This window comes from Xenopus tropicalis, chromosome 9 (genome assembly GCF_000004195.4).
Source record: "Xenopus tropicalis strain Nigerian chromosome 9, UCB_Xtro_10.0, whole genome shotgun sequence".
In the NCBI taxonomy this organism is placed as follows: domain Eukaryota; kingdom Metazoa; phylum Chordata; class Amphibia; order Anura; family Pipidae; genus Xenopus; species Xenopus tropicalis.
Genome location: NC_030685.2, coordinates 58,037,803 through 58,056,814, shown reverse-complemented (window position 1 = coordinate 58,056,814; position 19,012 = coordinate 58,037,803). Strand labels below are relative to the sequence as shown.

General features: G+C 38.8%; 1 protein-coding gene across 1 annotated transcript in view; it reads right to left on the bottom strand.

Annotated features, from left to right (window-relative positions):
- Window positions 1-19,012, bottom strand: part of spag16 (sperm associated antigen 16) — a 459,738-nt gene that overhangs the window by 156,670 nt on the left and 284,056 nt on the right. Inside the window, exon 14 of the mRNA XM_031892910.1 lies at window positions 3,186-3,251. Coding sequence (XP_031748770.1) covers window positions 3,186-3,251 — 66 coding nt within the window. The remainder of the gene's footprint in view (window positions 1-3,185; window positions 3,252-19,012) is intronic.

The following is a 19,012-nucleotide window of genomic DNA, read 5'->3' as shown; positions in this document are numbered from 1 at the left end:
ACAAGGAAGCTTCTTGAAGAAGAATACAGTATAGTATGTAGAGAAAAGAGCCTAGGAGATTAAAGAGTTTAAGTGAGGACAGGAGGAATTAAAGTTTTAAGAGTGGGCCCATGGTCCAGGGTTTTCTGGTGGGCCCCTGGCATCTTAGTACAGCACTGGGTTTACTCACTGCCCTAAAATGTTGTGCCATTCCAAGTAACCAATAAAGTAGGTATCAAACATCACAGCAGTTTACACCATTTTGTATCGTACAACAAACTGTTAGGCGTGCAGATCACACAGTGCAGTCAGTGCATCAAATCACATCATTCATATTAATGGTAAAGGTTGTAATAATGATCTATATAAACTGAGCAACATACTTGTCCATCTGTATCACGTACACTAGGCTGGTGCTGTGGCTACAAAATATTCCTGGGAGAACAGGATACCACTGGGCAGTGTTTCTTCATACTACAGAATACAGCAGCTCAAAATGAGGCAAAGCATAACCTGCTGTGTTGATTTGAAAATGAACATATTTATATTAAGGATCAACCAGCTCGCCTGCCTGCTGTGCAGAATTAATTCACATGACTGTAATTATAGATTCAAAAGCCCCTGTTCCATCCCCCTGGATAATAGATACAGCTATGGCATCCCTATCAGTGCTAATTTACTTGTTCAAACTGTCTCATCATTTCGCAGCCCCTTCATTTCAGGCCAATAGTTATGGTCTGGCTTAAAAAACAAACAGCACTAGCTCAGAGTTACTCTGTACAGATCAGCTCTCCATGAAGGAGAACATTTTCTATCATTTTGTAAGAATTCTGCATAAAGGCATGTCCTTGGTTCAGTGCCAAAAAGCAGGTAGGTTCTGTTTCAGCTCCATGTTGTGTTTGACCATAATTTTGCTTCTCTTCATACTAAAAACAGAAATCTCTCCATAAAAATTGTTCCTGAGCCCAAACTATTTAGGGAAACATTTTACATGAGAAAATGTAGCTATTAGGAGATACCAAAAAGTTTGCTGCAGTGCCCAGAAAGTCCTAGCTACTGTATTTCACTGTTTTATATGGCAATCAAATATTTAGTGATGAGCTGTATCACATAACTAAATTAACGTAGTGCCACCGTCAAAAATTGTCATGTGCATCAAAAAAACTGTTGTTCAGATAATTTTTTTGACCTAATTTTTGGTCAATGTGGAAATTCGCTGCTAAACCTTGCCTGGCAAAAAATTTCACCCATCACTACTTAGTCATCACTCATGGACAAGGTACAGTGGGCATAGCATTCCTCATTTTTGTACCTTGCCCCTAGCTCATATAAAAATTGCACTCTAGCCTCAAATCTTTGCACTTCCCAAAGTTACTGAGTACCTTATGTTTAAGCAGCCTTATAAGTAATAATCTTTTGTACGAACATTGACCGTAGGAAAGATCGTTCCCACCCTCCATTGGCGTTCAGGGCTAAATTGTCAGATATGGAGGTACAAAAAAACAATAGAAATTCTACCTCCACCTGCTGATTAAGCCCTAAATGTAGGTGCGCCGGCCCGATCGAAGAGACGACTGATATCCGCAGCCTTTACGATATTGGTCATCTCATCAAGCTGGCATACACGCACCAGTGCATGTATGTCCAGCTTTATATGGAGAGTAGTAGTCAGCACCAAGCCTTGTGATTAGTTAGAAGTAGTGCAGGTTCCCCAATGGCCACTTTCCATCGGCACATCCAGGTACAGAAGAACAGGAACAGCACCTCTTGTCTTTGTAGATTAAAATGCCTTTATTGCAACATTTTTTTGGGGCAAACAACAATAGCAGCAGCAACGTTTCAGGTCACAAGACCTTTTATCAAGCTGTCCAGCTTTATACACAAAAAAATAAGTTTAAACAGTATGAGATGCTAATTGTTTGTATAATAATCACTTACCTCAGCCCTGGGGCACTATTCAGCCAAGAGGAGCACCAGCACAAAGCACTACTCTACTGAGTGCAGCACTGACATTTTAAACTGGTCCCAGGGATCTCTTGTGGCTGCTCTGGGATGGAAATATGCACAGAAGAGTAAAATTAGGACTTAGAAGTGAAATGATACATTTTCACTCAACTGAGCATGTGCACAGCCCAGGGCTGCAGCAAAGATCCTGGTGACAGGTGGGCAAATGGAAGCATGGTTCACATTAAAATAGTACCCCAGGCTGGTAAAGCATAAGCAAAAATCAAAGGTAGGCAATCATAATCACTGGGGGCGGTTAACAAATTGGCACCCTAAGCCTTTCCTTCTCCTTTACCATAATTTAGTGCACTAATAACATTGCTCCCATAAAGGTAGTTTACAGTTAATTGTCCTCAAATCTCTGAAAACAAATATCCACACCTGCTTCTTCTTTGCACTCCGGAAAAGCAGCTACATTTACTACAGTGATTAAGTGAAGGAAAATTAAAAGGGGCTTTTGGCCAATCAGATTCTGAGAAATTCTAGCTAAAGAGAAAGGATATCTAAAATGTAAATTTTTTTTTTACAAACTGTTGAAGCATAGAACTGTCCATTCCCATACTAAAAACCTTGTTTAAGACTGTACGTTTTATTTCTATATTACACTGTTTACAAAGCAAATAATTCACTCTACCATTTAACATTTTATTCTTGAGCCAACAAATATATATTTTTTTTTAGTTGTAATATTGGTGTGTAGGCGCCATCTTAGTATATTGTGCCTGAGTCTGAGCTTTCAGAAGGAGCCAGCGCTACACATTAGAACTGCTTTCAGGTAACTTATGCTATTCTGATATCTACTGGTAGCTGCTGTCTTGCTCCCTTCCCATTGTTCTGCTGATCGGCTGCTGAGAGGAGGGGATATCACTCCAACTTGCAGCTCAGCAGTAAAGTGTGACTGAAGTTTATCAGAGCACAGGTCACATGGCTGTGGCACCCTGGGAAATGAAGAATATGGCTAGCCCCATGTGAAATTTCAAAATTAAATATAAAAAAATCTGTTTCTGCTTTTAAAAAACAGATTTCAGTGCAGGATTCTGCTGGAGAAGCTCTATTAACTGATGTGTTTTGAAAAAAACAAGTTTTCCCATGACAGTATTTCTTTAAGGTCAGTCTTACTCCTAAGGGAAACTGGGATACTTCACAACGACTCAGAACTCGTCTCTGTAACTGGAAATCATTGCTTAGGACGTGGTACTTACCTTCATGTTAAATGTAGCATGATTACAGGAGTGAAGATGCCCATAGAATGTCTGTGCGCACAAACCCTGAAATGTAAGACAGGATAATTACATTTTGCAAGACTTCAAACAATGAAATTAAATGTTCATTATGAAATTATGAAAAAACAAGGCACAAACGCATGGCCATATTCTGAACACAATGTTTATTGTCTGTTTATTTTATTCAGTGATACAGCATTCTGCTTGATCTACAGTTGAATACAGTAGTAAACATTTTGATTTCTCAGCTTGCATATAAAATTACTAGAGCTCCACGGGGTTCCGGATAATCTGAAAATATACCTCCTGCCATTATGAATTAAAGGGAGACATTGTTCTGTGCATTATGTACAAAAACTGATTTCGCAACATCTTTTCAATGCTAGGAAAGGGCAAGTTGGACACTGTCTGTGGACGTAAACAGGACAGGACTAATTTCTTCATCATTTGATCAAAAGCAGAGAAACAAATAAAAAGCAGCCTATTCATGTTATATCATAGCTGGCCTCCCTAAAGCTCTATCCTTAATGCCAGACCAGTTACAGTATGTCGATCTCTACAGTAAAAATCATTGCACTGTATTGATTGCATTAGTGCAGCAGCGCAGATCAGAGCGCAAAGCAAATGCATAGCAAACAATCTTGCAAATTGAAATACAAAGTCATCTGAATTATCTGAATGAATGTGGATTGGTAAAATGAAAAAAGTGTTATCTCAGAAGCCATTCTCAGAACAAATACTGCATCAATATCATTTACAGCATTTATAGAATCTATAGAATGTAAAAATAATGAAAAAATTCTGTATCAACCTACAAATATCTGTAGATAACAAAGAATTGTATCTAAACACTATAAGCTATAAGTAATGGCACATGGTAAGTTTGGGGTGCTGAGGTCCTTAAGGGAGACCATGGGAAGGGAAAATGCCCTTGTCCCCCAGCAGCTTCCCATTCTGTTGAATGGTGCTTTAATATAAGGGTTACTCACTTTATATTTCCTGAGAGATCCTGTCTGAAAACATCAACATCTGCCATATGCATTACTACTATTCATTACTTATATACATATTTCACTGCATTTTATAGACATTATTCACTTCATTCCCTGCCCCAGTAGAGCTTACAATCTAAAGACCCTTTCACATTCACACACAGTAGGGTCAGCTTTAGTTAATGGGTGTTACAGAGATTATACATCATTCCCTTCAGTCCCTGTCCCCAGTGGATCTTAGGCTAATGCCACACGAGGTGTAGGGCTGAAATTTTCGGCAAGCGGATAAACGCTTGCCGAAAATTCAGCCCTACACCTCCTACTTGTGCCTGCCCCCGAATGAATGAGATACGCTCGGGTGCAGGCACATGTAGCCGATATACGCATGAAAACGCGAGACTTTGCATTCTCTCGCGTTTTCATGCGTATATCGGCTACATGTGCCTGCACCCGAGCGTATCCCATTCATTCGGGTGCAGGCACAAGTAGCAGGCGTAGGGCTGATTTTTCGGCAAGCGTTTTTCCGCTTGCCGAAAAAATCAGCCCTATGCCGCGTGTGGCATCAGCCTTACAATCTAAGGTCCCTATTACATTCACACACAGTAGGGTCAGTTTTAGTTTCTGGGTGTTACAGAGATTATACATCATTCAGTTCAGTCCCTGCCCCCAGTGGAGCTTACAATCTAAGGTCCCTATCCCATTCACACACAGTAGGGTCAGTTTTAGTTAATGGGTGTTACAGAGATTATACATCATTCCCTTCAGTCCCTGTCCCCAGTGGAGCTTACAATCTAAGGTCCCTAATAACATTCACACACAGTAGGGTCAGTTTTATCAGGAGCCAGTTAACCTGTCTGTCTGTTTTTGATTTGTGGTAGAAAAACAACTCAAGCACATGGAGAAATTACACATCTTTGCCCAGAGTACCCACGCTGGAATCAAATAAAGGACACTGGCACTGCAGGGCACCAAAGCAAACCATTGCACCAGCATGCTGCCTACTGAAACAAATAGATAGAAAGTTGGTGCTGGCAGACTCAGTCCTCTCACAACCCTCTTAGGCGACTGAAAAAAAAGAATGCCCTATTCCCCACAACTTTTTAGTTGGTCTTCATTTTTTTTTTTAATTTTCTGAACTATTCTTTCTGAACTTCGTCTGCAGATTATGTTAAAGCATGGGGTTTTTAGTTACAAAATAATGATCATAAGATTGGTAAGCCAGCACACCATGTCAAGGTAAATTTACTTATGAAACTGGGGACCAGGGAATGTGCGCTGATCAATTCCCCTCTCTTTTTTGTATGCTTGTAGTTAATTTGGCCAGATCAGTCGCACTTCAATTGTTTTTGTATATTCTATTTAGCCTTGGAGTGCTCCCACAACCCCCTTTTTTGTATGTTAAAGAATGCCCTATTTCCCACAACTTTTAGTTGGTCTTCATTTTTTTCTGAAGTTCAAGTTTCTGAACTTCTTCTTCTGCAGCTTTCAAATGGGGGTCACTGACCCCAGCAACCAATAAACTATTGCTCTGCGAGGCTACAGTTTTATTGTTACTGTTTTTGTTTATAACTTATTCTTCTCAGGCCCTATACTATTCATATTCCAATCTTTAATTCAAACCACTCCCCAGTTGCTAAGGTAATTTGGACCTTAGCAACCAGATAGCTACTGAAACTCCAAACTGAAGAGCTGCTCAACAAAAAGTGAAACTAAAAACTATACATACAAATACTGAAAAAAAGAAAACCTCTTCCAAATTTATTACTCTCTACATTATACCAAAATTCCCTTGGAATTGTAAAATACATCGGAGTATTGTTATAGCAGGTGTAACATATAGCAACCTATATTTAGGTTTATGTCTTTTTTTCTGTATAACTATTTATTGCCACATTTGAGTACTTAAATACATGATCAGAAACATTATAAAAGACTGCTATGGTGTTGATTCATCTCAGAAAATACAGTACAGTTTCAACTATCTTTTTCAAATGTTCTTTTATCCAAAAGGCCCTAGGTCTCAAACATTAAGCACAATAGATCCCATGCCTGCAATACTTGTTAACATAGACCAGGGGACTGGCTTTATAATGTAGAGAAGAGCTGTAAGCTTTGTGATTGAGAAACAAACAAAAAGTTACAAATTAAAAAACTATTTAAATGGATGGAGCTTATATGGACGCATTTGAAAAGATCTGGGCTGTTTTCTGATGTTGCAAGTTAAACAGATTCATAATATACTTGTAGCTCAATCCACGGTCCAGACTGTCTTAACTTAGGTAGTTAAAAAAAAAGCCCCTCATCAAGCAGCGTAACTATCCCACACATACACAGAGTCAGAAAACACTGGCCTGAAGCAGGTTCCTTTTCTATCAAGGGAGGTCTGGGACTGTACCATTGGGAAAAGGTTTCCTATCACTGGGCTGATGTGCTGATGCTACAGCTTATAGGGTGAAAGTTTGACAAGCTAAAATGACAGAACAGTCCTCCATGGCACGGGGAAAATGTAGAACTGTACTGTTAAAAAAAACTGGTCTAAATTTTGGTGGGAAAATTTGAAAAAAAACTCTGTGTGTCTAATGTACACAAGCTACATATTCTACATAGTAAATCATACAGGGAAACTTCTCTGCGCTCACTTTGATGAACACTAAGAGAAAATTGCTGAAGAAAATAGACCAATTTTCCTATTACCCCTTGGTAAATGGGTGCCTTTGTGTTATCACCATCTATGAAATCATAAAAGTGTTGCTTTGCTGAATTGGTAAACAGATTTTTTTTTCTATCGAGTCCAGATCAGCTACCAAGATTCTGTTGTTTGGAAATGTTATACACCAGACAATTTATACAATATACTATTTACAAACCACTGCTGCTGGGAAATTTCCATTTAAAGTTACACAAGAGACCACATCAAATCTAAGTAACCAGTCTACCTTTTCAATAAATCTTTTATGAACAGAGGTAAGCTTTAATAAAAAAAGCCTTTTCTTTCCCTTCTGATCCTCTTCTTTCAAGATAAAAGTGTCATCTCTCTGTACTCCACGCACTTGGAATCTCTATAATACAGGCTACAGCCATTTTAACATGGGCCTGACTTGAAAACCAGGTACAGAAAAAAGAATGCTTTATTTATTGTACTGGATTGTTTCTATATTTTTTTCCAGCTACAAAAGTTTCCCAAACATCAAGGATGTTTTCTCAGTACTAAATTAATGAGACTTTTCTAGCTGAAAAATAACCTTAACTTCCCATCCGAAATAATAAATGAGGCAACATAAAACCATACAAGCATTGTAGTTCCATATCAATGATGTCCATGACTTCCTATTTTTGTGTTTTATAATCATATTTAAACATTTATCTTGACATATTGCCAAGTGACAGCTGGGGGTGAAAATGGTGGTAGCAAAAATTGTGTTTAATACAAAAGCATTGCCTTCATGTTCTGCCGATTTGTTCAGTAGCATTGCACCTATGCCAACAGGTCCTGCTTGGGATTTAGTAAAGAGAAGCCTAGGCACACAGATTTTCCTTCTGAGTACATGAACAAATGGCAGAAGAAAACTATTATAGCTATTTGGTTGGCCAACAACCCTGTCTTACCCATCAGTTAGATCAGTGCTGTCCAACTTCTACAGTGCCGAGGGCCGGAATTTCTCTAGCATACACGGTGGAGGGCCGCTAATGGAAGCCAGTTTTGACCACTCCCCTTTTTGAAACCACACCCACTTCAAACCACACCTATTTTATCACAATGGTGGTAGCACAGCAAAATCCCAAATGCTTGGTCCTTACTGTGGGGATATCAACCATCATTCATATGTGAAAGAATTATGTCATATTAAGATATACCCTTAAATTCCATATGCCTCCTCCTCCCCTGTGGATAGCAGAGCAACCCCCAGTACATAATTACACACCTTTGGGACCATTTAATGGCTATTTCCAACTGCTAGCAAACTCCCAGAACAAACCCCTGCCAGGTTCACCTCCCACAAGCAGAGTATGGCACACACAGGCAGCACTCTGCCTGTCCTATGCTGTCTGTGTGTGCTATACTCTGCCTGTCCTACCCTGCCTGTGTGTGCCATACTCTGCCTTCCCTATGCTGCCTCTGTGTGTCATACTCTGCCTTCCCTACCCTGCCTGTGTGTGCCATACTCTGCCTTCCCTATGCTGCCTCTGTGTGCCATACTCTGCCTGCCCTACCCTGCCTGTATGTGCCATACTCTGCCTGCCCTACCCTGACTGTGTGTGCCATACCCTCCCTGACCTATGCTGGCTGTATGTGCCATACTCTGCCTACAGTACCTATGTCTGAGGTGTGAAGAAGTGAACAATGGGAGTGATTACAGGCTGAGCCTGAGGTGTGAACACTGCAGGGGGTGAACAATGCAGGTATTAAAAGGTGTGAAAAACACAGGGGATTACATTTTTAAAACAATACAGAGGGATTACAGCCTGAATCTGAGGTGAGAACCATGCAGGGGGGCAGTTAATCTCAGTACTGATACCATTTAATGCTTACTCAAAGGTAAGGCATCAAAGCAGCCAGACAAGTGGGGGGCCAAACAGAGGGGGGTCGCGGGCCGCCAGTTGGACAGCACTGAGTTAGATGCATGCTAACTCTGGTCATCAAAGAATGGCAGCCATGTTAATAAGCTGCTAGAAATATCCCAAGACATAGGTGGGGGGGAAGTCACATAAGTGGAGTAAACTAAAACTGAAATAAGAAAATATATTAAAAAAATACACCAAATACAACCACTAGTCCTGCCACAAAAATAGCCAGACATCTTATTCTTAACTTTAATGAAACATTGTACAATTACATAAAATACAGTACATAGACAAGGAGCTGTAGGAAAGGGCAGTGAATTGCACATTAAAATGCCCTCCTCGTACTTCTGTAAAGTTACTCTTGGTGCCAATCAGTCATTCCTGTTGCGCCTATTGACAAAGGCAAATCCTCCAGGGTTCCCTCAATGTCCCGTGTCAATGGGTGCAGCAAACTTGCGCAGAAAGAATAGGGTGCACTGGTCACTAGCTCGCCGAACACTGCAAATGCTGGCAGACAGATTTAGAAAATATTCAGTGCAACTGTGGCAATTTGTGACAAAGCACATGTGCAGTTGCGTCCATTTTGGTGAATGACAGTAGGCGCAATGCAATTGCATCAAGTGACACACTTGAACCCAAATGGGTCCATTTGAATCCAAAATTATGCTGGAATTGTGGAAAATAACCATGGTGATCGAGCTTTGCACTTTTCACACTGTATCTAGGTAAGTGAATGTGCCCTATTGTTTGTTCCCTCTGAAAGCAGCAGTCTGTGGACTGTTGATTTGTTCTCATTGATCTTGCAGGGAACGGGAAGTAGAACGTTATAATAGTTTCCATTTCAGATTTTGCCCTGCTTGGTGCATAAATAACAAAAACCATGGATATTTCCTAATTAAAACAATATGAAAGTTGCATAAGTTCATAAAACTATTCATTAAACTAATGTTGATAAACTACCCCTTTAATCTAGTTCCAAGGCCAGTATCAGGAGTTTAAGCAGGGCCCTCTGAACAGAATAACATAGTAGTACAATACAGTATAGGAGATTGCAGGAAAAACTGCTTATAGAGTTAAAACGCATCTCAATCCTGTATCTGAAATGACACGTCCAATTACCCAGCATTCCAGTGCTGGCATCTCTTTCTCTTACCCAACTGATTAGCTGGCAGGTTAATAATGACAATGTCAGTATTGGTGCATACTTCCTGCATGGGTGCATCCACATCAGATTTGCGTGTATCATTAATTTGGCATGGCTATGTATTTTAAATATAATGTCCAGATGTTGCAGCTAAAAGGAAAGGTGGCTCCTTGAAAGAGCAGCTTAATGAGTCAATAAATTAATTTAAGCGATTCTTGGTTAGCAATGTAGAGACAGGACCTTGATTCAAAACCCCTGGGCTTTTATTCTTTCTAGTTCTTTTCTCGGTAACCTTAAAAGTGATTGCTCAAACTTCTTCATTGCTTAAAAGGCCTATCTTTAATTAAAACCATTCTAAATATGCAAATGCATTCTAATGATCCTTTTTAGTACTGATCTGCCACCTGTGCAACTAATCATCGGTGGGTAGAAAAGACAATTATTAGGCATATCCCCAACTGGTTGTGCCACTGGGCACAACTGTACAGTAAAACAACTTGATTTAAAATATTTACACAGCAATGAAGGGACATTAAACCTACCTGCAAAGTCACAGCTAAGTCATGGCTAGAAAACTAACATTTCTTCTGGCGGTGTGACAAGAGGATGAATAAAGGGAATTATTCATGTTACACCAATTAAAAAGGCTGTTCTTCAGTGTTTGCAAGCCATGACTTCAATTTTACTTATTATACTGTTCAGACAGCTAATGCTGTAGTCGCCGCACTTATTTATGATGGTGGGCATAGTTTGCTATCATCAAGTATCCGCCAACATTAAAAACACCAGCAGGAATATGAGGGGGAAGATGAATTAAGCAAATTAATGAACGCCAAAGAGTGGAAAACATAGTCTGAAAAACTGGTTAGTAAACGGATGGTGTATATTATGCTACAGGAAGGTAAACGTGAAGGATGACGGGGTTGTAAGAAATGGGCTGCCTGCTGAAACATTACTGAAAGATAATATGGAACATTAACAGAAACACACCTAGGCAAATATATATTAAGACAGTGCTGCACCACTGGCAGCCCGCGGCCCTTGCCCCCCCCCCCCCCACCCCCATCTGTCTCCCTGCTGTGACTGCTACCGTTGTGAAGATTTGGGAAGATTTTTTAATAGGCCACTTAATGTAAGAATTAAGTATTTATTCTGGGAGTATAGTTTTCTTTAAGACTGGACCATATTAATTAAGGAAAAGAGAATATTCCTGATTTTCTCCAGTAAGATGACATCACATGGGATGAAGCAAATCCTAGCAATCAAGCAGCAAATAGCTTTGAATGATCAAGAGCAGTTAAAATAAGAACAGATATTTATGGTGATTGAACTATTAAAGCTGTGATTACAGATAGAGGGTCTCTAGCTAACATGACACATGATTCATTCCAGTGGGAAAAAAGATTTCCTTTGCCACCAGTGATTTACTCCATCTGTATACTAGCTCTAGGCGTATATTCAAGTTTTGTAAAGATTGATACATGGCTCCAAAAGAATAGTAATGAGCACATTTTTCCGCCAGACATGGATTCGCTGCAAATTCACTATTGGCTATTTTTTTTTGTGAAACTGCAGTGAAAATTTGTTGCAACAAAAAAATTTGTAGCATGAGGAAAAAGTCACAGTCATGTCAACAAAAAAATCACGTGCCTCAAAAAAGTTGTCCACAATGACAGACAAGGTTATATATACCCAGATTTTCTAATGTATTTTGGCAGATTTTCATCATGTATGGGCAGGTATGGTTCTCTAACAGGGGAGGGAAGGAGAGGTTGATTAAACAGGCTATCCTGCAGACTTGCTACATGCATTCTGAAATTTTATCTGCTGCTGCACCCTGTTGATGGGTGTAGGGTACAGTGGCACAATTCCTGTCAGATATGAACAACAGTATTTAGCCATGTATAGCCACGAGCAATGTTCCCTCATGCACACACACACACATTTTGAGGCCAGCGCCCCATCAAATTGTGGTGTGCACAAAGGATTTTGTGCAGGAAAAAAATGTTGTATTAATTCTAATCTGAGCACACAGTTTTTAAAAAAGTGCACACAAGTTTACAGTGTGCGCAGTGATGAACGAATCTGTGAATTTGTGAAACACCAAAAATGACACGTGTCAAAAAATTGCTTGTGTCACAAATTTATGTGCCGAAAGCAAAATAAAAACTCCAGAGTATATGCACTTTATAAAGCACAAGGCCACTGTTTTTCAAAGCTATTCTGAGGACCCGTGTTCATGTTTTCTATGAAAAAAAACAAAAGTGCAAGAGAATCTAGCAATAGCACAGGCTGAATTTTTAAAATCACCCATCTACTCATTTAAACATTTCCTGAAAAGATGCATAGCTATGATTAAGTGCCCTTTGTGGTACGAAAAGCGTAAGGCTATGCTTTGTGTATGGATTCAATAAACTAAGAATGTTTTTAACATACTTTGAGCTGCTCTGAACGTCTATACTTTTGTGTGATCTGGAGTGCCAGCCTGCTTTTCCTGTTTGTACTACAGGGTGAAGGACCCTTTTGAAACAAGTACTCTAAAAAATCAAACAAATTAGGTGACATCCAAGGTGGCTACTGCTGGTTATATACAATTATTGAAACATAATTCTACAAATTATGTAGCTGCTTTTATTTTGAGATTGGACAAAAAAGAATTCAGCAGAATCTCACTAAACAGTTTGAGACATGTGGACAACCAAACAAAGTCTTATTATATCCCTTCAAAAGCATTAAGAAATGTAGAAGTAAATTGTTATAAAACTACAGTAGCCATGCCGGTGCCAGCATACAGCATTCTGAACAACTGGTGTACCAGCCCAATAGAACAGTATGTAGATGTTTTTGGCACATTGAGAATAAACCATAGTTATGTCTAGTGAAGAGCAAATTATCCGAAAATCTGCAAAAGGTATTGAAGTCAATGGTCGTTTTTTTTTTCTCGTGCCAAAAATGGTTCGGAGTCAGTTGGGGTCATTTATCCACATTAGGCAAATTTGCCCACAGGAAGTAACCCCAAATTGTTACATTTATTGTCCTACCTGCAGTTGGCTGTAAAAAGCTAATCAATGATTGGTTGCTATGGGTCACTGCCCACAGGCAAATTTGGCCAGTATTGATAAATGAGTCCCAGTTGGCTTTTTCTCATCATATTTTTTCCATGGAAATGCATTTGCGCCAATGAGCAATTTTTTTTGCACACCAAAAATGCACTGGAGTAAATGGTTATTTTTTTCCTTGTACTTTGGCCATAGGAGGCCATGCCTGGTGAAAAGTTTTGATCATTTTGGCTAACTTTACATACTGAAATATGTATAGTCTAGTTATAGCATCACGTGACTTTATATAGATTAGTAACATGTCTGCTTGGTTTGGTGAGATATTTTTAAGCAAAAGGAACTAAAGATTGTATTTACAAGTGAAGATCAAGTGTGAGTGGCCATAGAGGGTCACCATAATATATTGTTACTATCTTTCTATGTAACCAAACAATGTATTGAGGTGTGATTAACAATGAGGGGAAATTAGTAGACTAAGTGGGTCCTGTCAACTCTATGATATATGGTATGTGCTGATTTGGTAAAAGCTTCCCCCCAAGAATGAACTCCCATAAACTGATTGCACAAATAGGATTTCGTTTGATTTATCATTTGCAGTCAAAAAGTTGCTTAATGATGCATAAAATCCGGTTAAAACATGGCATGTCTGGCTGCTTTTCAAAGCACAACTAATGTGTTCAGAGCAAGTAATGTGCATTTTTCATAGCAGGCAGTTCTTGAGAAAAGCTAATGGGAAGCTGACGCTTATGCAGAAGTGTCCTGTAGGAAACGGTTGTTGCCTTTGCTGAAATGTAGTAATAGTGAATTTTTAAGTGACAAAACCATGGGCTAAATTAGAGGTGTTACTAAATGTGGGTGAGTCTAGATTACATTTCTATAAACAACAAAAACTAAAAACTCTTGCAGGAGTGCAACAGGAAAAAGAATGCACTGCAATCCCTAAATACCTGGAAATCGTGCCTTTAAATTAAAAGAGAATGACCTTGTTTTGATCAATCTGTGAAACACAATCAACACAAACTGGCATGCTGAGCTTATTGACTGCAAAGGTCAAGTCTCGTCCCTTAGCATAGTTTGTAGTGTAGAAGCAAAGTGGCTTTGTTTCTTTTGTAAATCAGAAGTTAAATGCTGAACAAAGATGGAACTTTTGAAGAACTCGGAAACAGCACAATCAATATTCCTTGTACCTGCAAAGTTTTAATTGAGTCCCTTCTTGTGTTTACACAGCAACAATGAATAAACACAACAACTTACAGCCGCAATGTGCCTAAAACTGATATGTTCAAGGAATCTATGATGAAGTAAAGCAAAAGAACTTACAGCTCTTTTACTGGAGATAATACTGACCACTAACTGCATTAGATCCTTAGATAATACTGACCACTAACTGCATTAGATCCTTAGATAATACTGACCACTAACTGCATTAGATCCTTAGATAATACTGACCACTAACTTAGATCCTTAGGATCTAATGCAGTTAGTGGACAGTATTATCTAAGGATCTAATGTATTATCTAAGGATTAGATTCTTAGATAATACTGACCACTAACTGCAGTAGATCCTTAGATAATACTGACGACTAACTGCATTAGATCCTTAGATAATACTGACCACTAACTGCATTAGATCCTTAGATAATACTGACCACTAACTGCATTAGATCCTTAGATAATACTGACCACTAACTGCATTAGATCCTTAGATAATACTGACCACTAACTGCATTAGATCCTTAGATAATACTGACCACTAACTGCATTAGATCCTTAGATAATACTGACCACATTAATGTCTGTGTGAGTATTTCACAGTTATGGGAAAGTTAAGAAGTTCTGGTCAACAGCATAATGGAGTCTGCAGAGGCAAGAAGGCATGGAGCCAATAATTAGATGAGAGAAAGTTTTCATGGGAAATAAAAGCACAGAAGAAAATAGTATAAATGCCACAGGAAAATACATGTTTATGTTAACAGACGACATCTCAAAAATACAGACAAATATTTAAGTCTCAGTTTTAAGATGTGCTTCACAGAGTTGCACTAGTTTTAGAACACATATGACCTGTGAACTTCTATATACTAAAAGGTTCATATGTTGTTCTTCTAACTTCTTATTAGGGGGCATTGCCCTGCTCTACTAATGGTAAAAGAAAAAGGTTTTGAAGATTTAGTAAGTTTTTTAGGTATACAATATAGACCATTTATTCAAAAGACTACACCGTTTTATAAAGCATCAGTCGTGGCATGGTTTAAGACTGCCATTTAGTAGAAGGGAAACAGCAAACTGCATCTCATATATTTATATTGATTTTGTGGCAGAGTGACCAAAGAAATAAGTAAAGATGTGAGTTTTCCCTTTAAGTTCTCCATAGTGGGAGATGTAAGCTTCAAGCTTTCTCTGTTTAAAGGACATTGCGGTCTGGGAGCCTATATTGTTCTAGAAGAAACAGACATACCTTACTGCCGTGAAGTGAAGAAAGTGTCTTTTGTGGATCTGGCAAGTTTACAAAATATATACTGATATAATGAAAGGTTTTGGCGTTGTTTGATATGCCAGTTTAGTGCATAAATATAGGATACTTTTGCAGTGTAACTATGTACTACAACTGCACTAAAAGTTTGAGAGTGAAATATAAGACAATTTGTATATATTCTATTTGCTTTACTGGAGAATTATAGGATTCAAAATACTGCATCAAATTAAAGTAGGGAGAGAAATATAAATATTGACATGATCAACAAGAAGTATGTAAGGCTGCAGGAGGACTGTGAAAGGCTTTGTTTATCTACCCCATTATAGTCAATACTAATATCCATGCAGCCTTCCGGAGATCAGGAATCAAATCTAGAGAGGTTTTCTCTGTTCTTTAATTAAAGGATGGATTAATTGAATCCTTTTTCTATTTATTTTTTACATACTGTAGTTCAGAGTAAATTAATGGGGTATGACAGAGTTTAGTATGAATTAATGGGGGATAAGCAGAGCATACTTCTATGGCACATACAGTAGGGCGTGATGAAATGATTGTTCACGGCTGTAGATTAAATATTGTGAGGTTTATTTAATGCAAGTCTAAAAAATGCCAATTGCCAAACTGCCAATTTATATTTACCCACAAATAATCATTTCTCTTTTTTATATACCAGTTACCTGATTAACTCTTTAACAATATCTAGTTCTTCATAAATAGAGCTGTTCTATGAGACCAGACTTATTTTGAAGAGAGGAATGACCAAAAGGTTCTTGAACAAAAGCAGGTCTGGACTGGCCCAACAGAGCCCCAACAATCTAATAAATGGTGAAATCTATCTATGGGCTTTTTAAAGCTTCTCTGGCATTTACCAAAATCCACAGAATGCCTTAGCAAAAACAAAATAAATCATAATGATGTGAAATTCATGGTTTATACTTTATAGCTTTACAGAATGGATTTACCCTGGACATCTAGAAACTACAGCTTAATTATGCTGCCTGGTGGGTGAATTGTCAATCAAAATGACTACTTATGGACAGACTTTTCAAAATTTAAACGAGCTTTTGGCTTTCAGACAGAATTCATTTTAAGAAACAGTGGATGAGAGAAAAGAGGTACATTAATTACAATTCGAGTATTTCTGAGTTTCTATTTACTTGACAAAAAACCTGAATAAACTTTAATTCTTGACAGTGTTGATTGTGCAACTAAACCTCTCTGCTGTAGTAATATAGTAGATAGGATGCCCTTGATTCTTGAACATAAAACAAAAGGTTTATTGTCACCAAAGGGTTATACTCACAGGTTTTTTAAGGTAGAGATAAGTAGACAGATACAATCAAGGCAGATCTTATCTTTTGCACCACTGCAGTGATGCTTGGTAGCGTTAGGCTACCATCTAGTGATCCAAATCCCCTCCTGTGGAAATGTTTAAGGAGTAGTTATTAAGCCTGAATCCCTTCAGTGTTGAGGTCTCTTCCCTTTAGGCTAGTTATGTGTAAGGGAGAGCTACCTCCAGCTACAATCCTTAGGTGGAGACAAGGTTGCCTTTTCTAAGCCACACTATCGTATGTTACTGGTAAGTATAGGGAAAATCTAATATCTGTCTCATCCTCCTTTGCGGGATCCCCGTTCCCCGACTTCTATAGATGGGTTGTCACTCTAGGACAGGGATCCCCAACCTTTTTTACTTGTAAGCCTAATTAAAATGACCTCGGCCTGACCTCTGACTACGCTGACTCGTTCCCCTTCTCCCTGCAACACGGTTCTGGTTCCCTTGCCTGCTCCGAACTCTCTACTTGGGTCTCTCACTATAAGACCTGGCGGCATCCAAGTAGCGAAGGGTTCCTCCCAACCTGATAGGCGGCTGTTAGAGACAGAAGCGTGCCGTGACCGGACCCTCGGCGCCTGTTCTGAGTTTTGGGATACCAGCCGTGACAATAGAAGGGGTTGGATGGCTTTTTAGCAAGTGAGTGAATGCAAGGTTATGGGAGATAGCTCTCAGTACAAGTGAGGGAATACAGGGTTATGGGAGATAGCTCTCAGTACAAGTGAGTGAATGCAAGGTTATGGGAGATAGCTCTCAGTACAAGTGAGGGAATACAGGGTTATGGGAGATAGCTCTCAGTACAAGTGAGTGAATGCAAGGTTATGGGAGATAGCTCTCAGTACAAGTGAGGGAATACAGGGTTATGGGAGATAGCTCTTAGTACAAGTGAGGGAATACAGGGTTATGGGAGATAGCTCTTAGTACAAGTGAGGGAATACAGGGTTATAGGAGATAGCTCATAAGGAAGGAAGGAATTTTTTTCCCCTTTGCGGCAAATTAGAGAGGCTTCAGATGGGGTTTTTTGCCTTCCTCTGGATCAACTAGAAGTTAGGCAGGTTATATATAGGCATTATGGTTGAACGTGATGGATGGATGTCTTTTTTCAACCTAACTTACTATGTTACTACATGACCTCGACAGCTTTTAGATGCCAATTTTTTTTTTCTTTGTAGATTTGTCGCAGTTTTGATGCATAATAAATGCCAAAAAATCTTACAGAAAGCCCATCTCCCATAGACTCCATTATAAGAAAATAATTCTAATTTTTATAAATGATTTCCTTTTTCCCTGTAATAATGAAACAGTTACTTGTACTTGATCCCAACTAAGATATAATTAATCCTTATTGCAGGCAAAACCATACTATTGGGTTTATTCAATATTTAAATGATTTTTAGTCGACTTAAGGCCCCTTATCCGGAAAACCCCAGGTCCCGAGTATTCTGGATAACGGATCCCATACCTGTATAACGTTATTTAGAAAATGATCTGTGGATGCAGAAATCTTATCTACAGTAAAATTGCATTGGAAAATGACCCTTCAAGAAGGAGGTTCATGGTTGAGTAAATGGAGCTGTCAGCAAACCCAAAGAGATATTGAACTAATTGTGAAGCAGTTTTTAAATGTTCTTTAAATAATGCTTTCATTAAAATTCTGCCTTGGAGGGAAGAGGGCTCTATTAGTCAGAGCGCTAATTTTTACTGGCTTCTTGGATGTATACCCATTAAATATTCAGCTTTTATAATTGCCAGCTATCAACCACCTAGTCCATGCTGTTCCGAAATGTTTAATTATTTTGCTCATTTGCATCCCAGTATATATGAGCGATGTGGGATGGGACTTTGTAGTCAGCACTTTCCAACATTAGGAATCCCTGGAAGACTTGGTTTTGATGCAGAGCAGTAAAGACTTCTATTCTTATGCAGCCCGAGAAATAGACATAAAACTAATGTTCAGTCAGAACTTCACTGTGATTTGCTGCTGCTCTTCGCCTTAAATGTTAAATAATGGTTTGGGGACTGTCTACTGAGCTATACTGTACATAGCAGGTGATCAATGTGATTTATCCATTTAATTTAATTGAATACATTATCCTTTAAATATCAAATATTAATCTTTCATTCTTTCTATGCATAAGTTAAAGCCTGTCTCTCTTAATGTCTGGAGAATCACAAAATTTTATATATGCTCTGGATTTGCCTCAAGACCTTTGCAATGTACAAGTGTAAATGCAGTAACCAG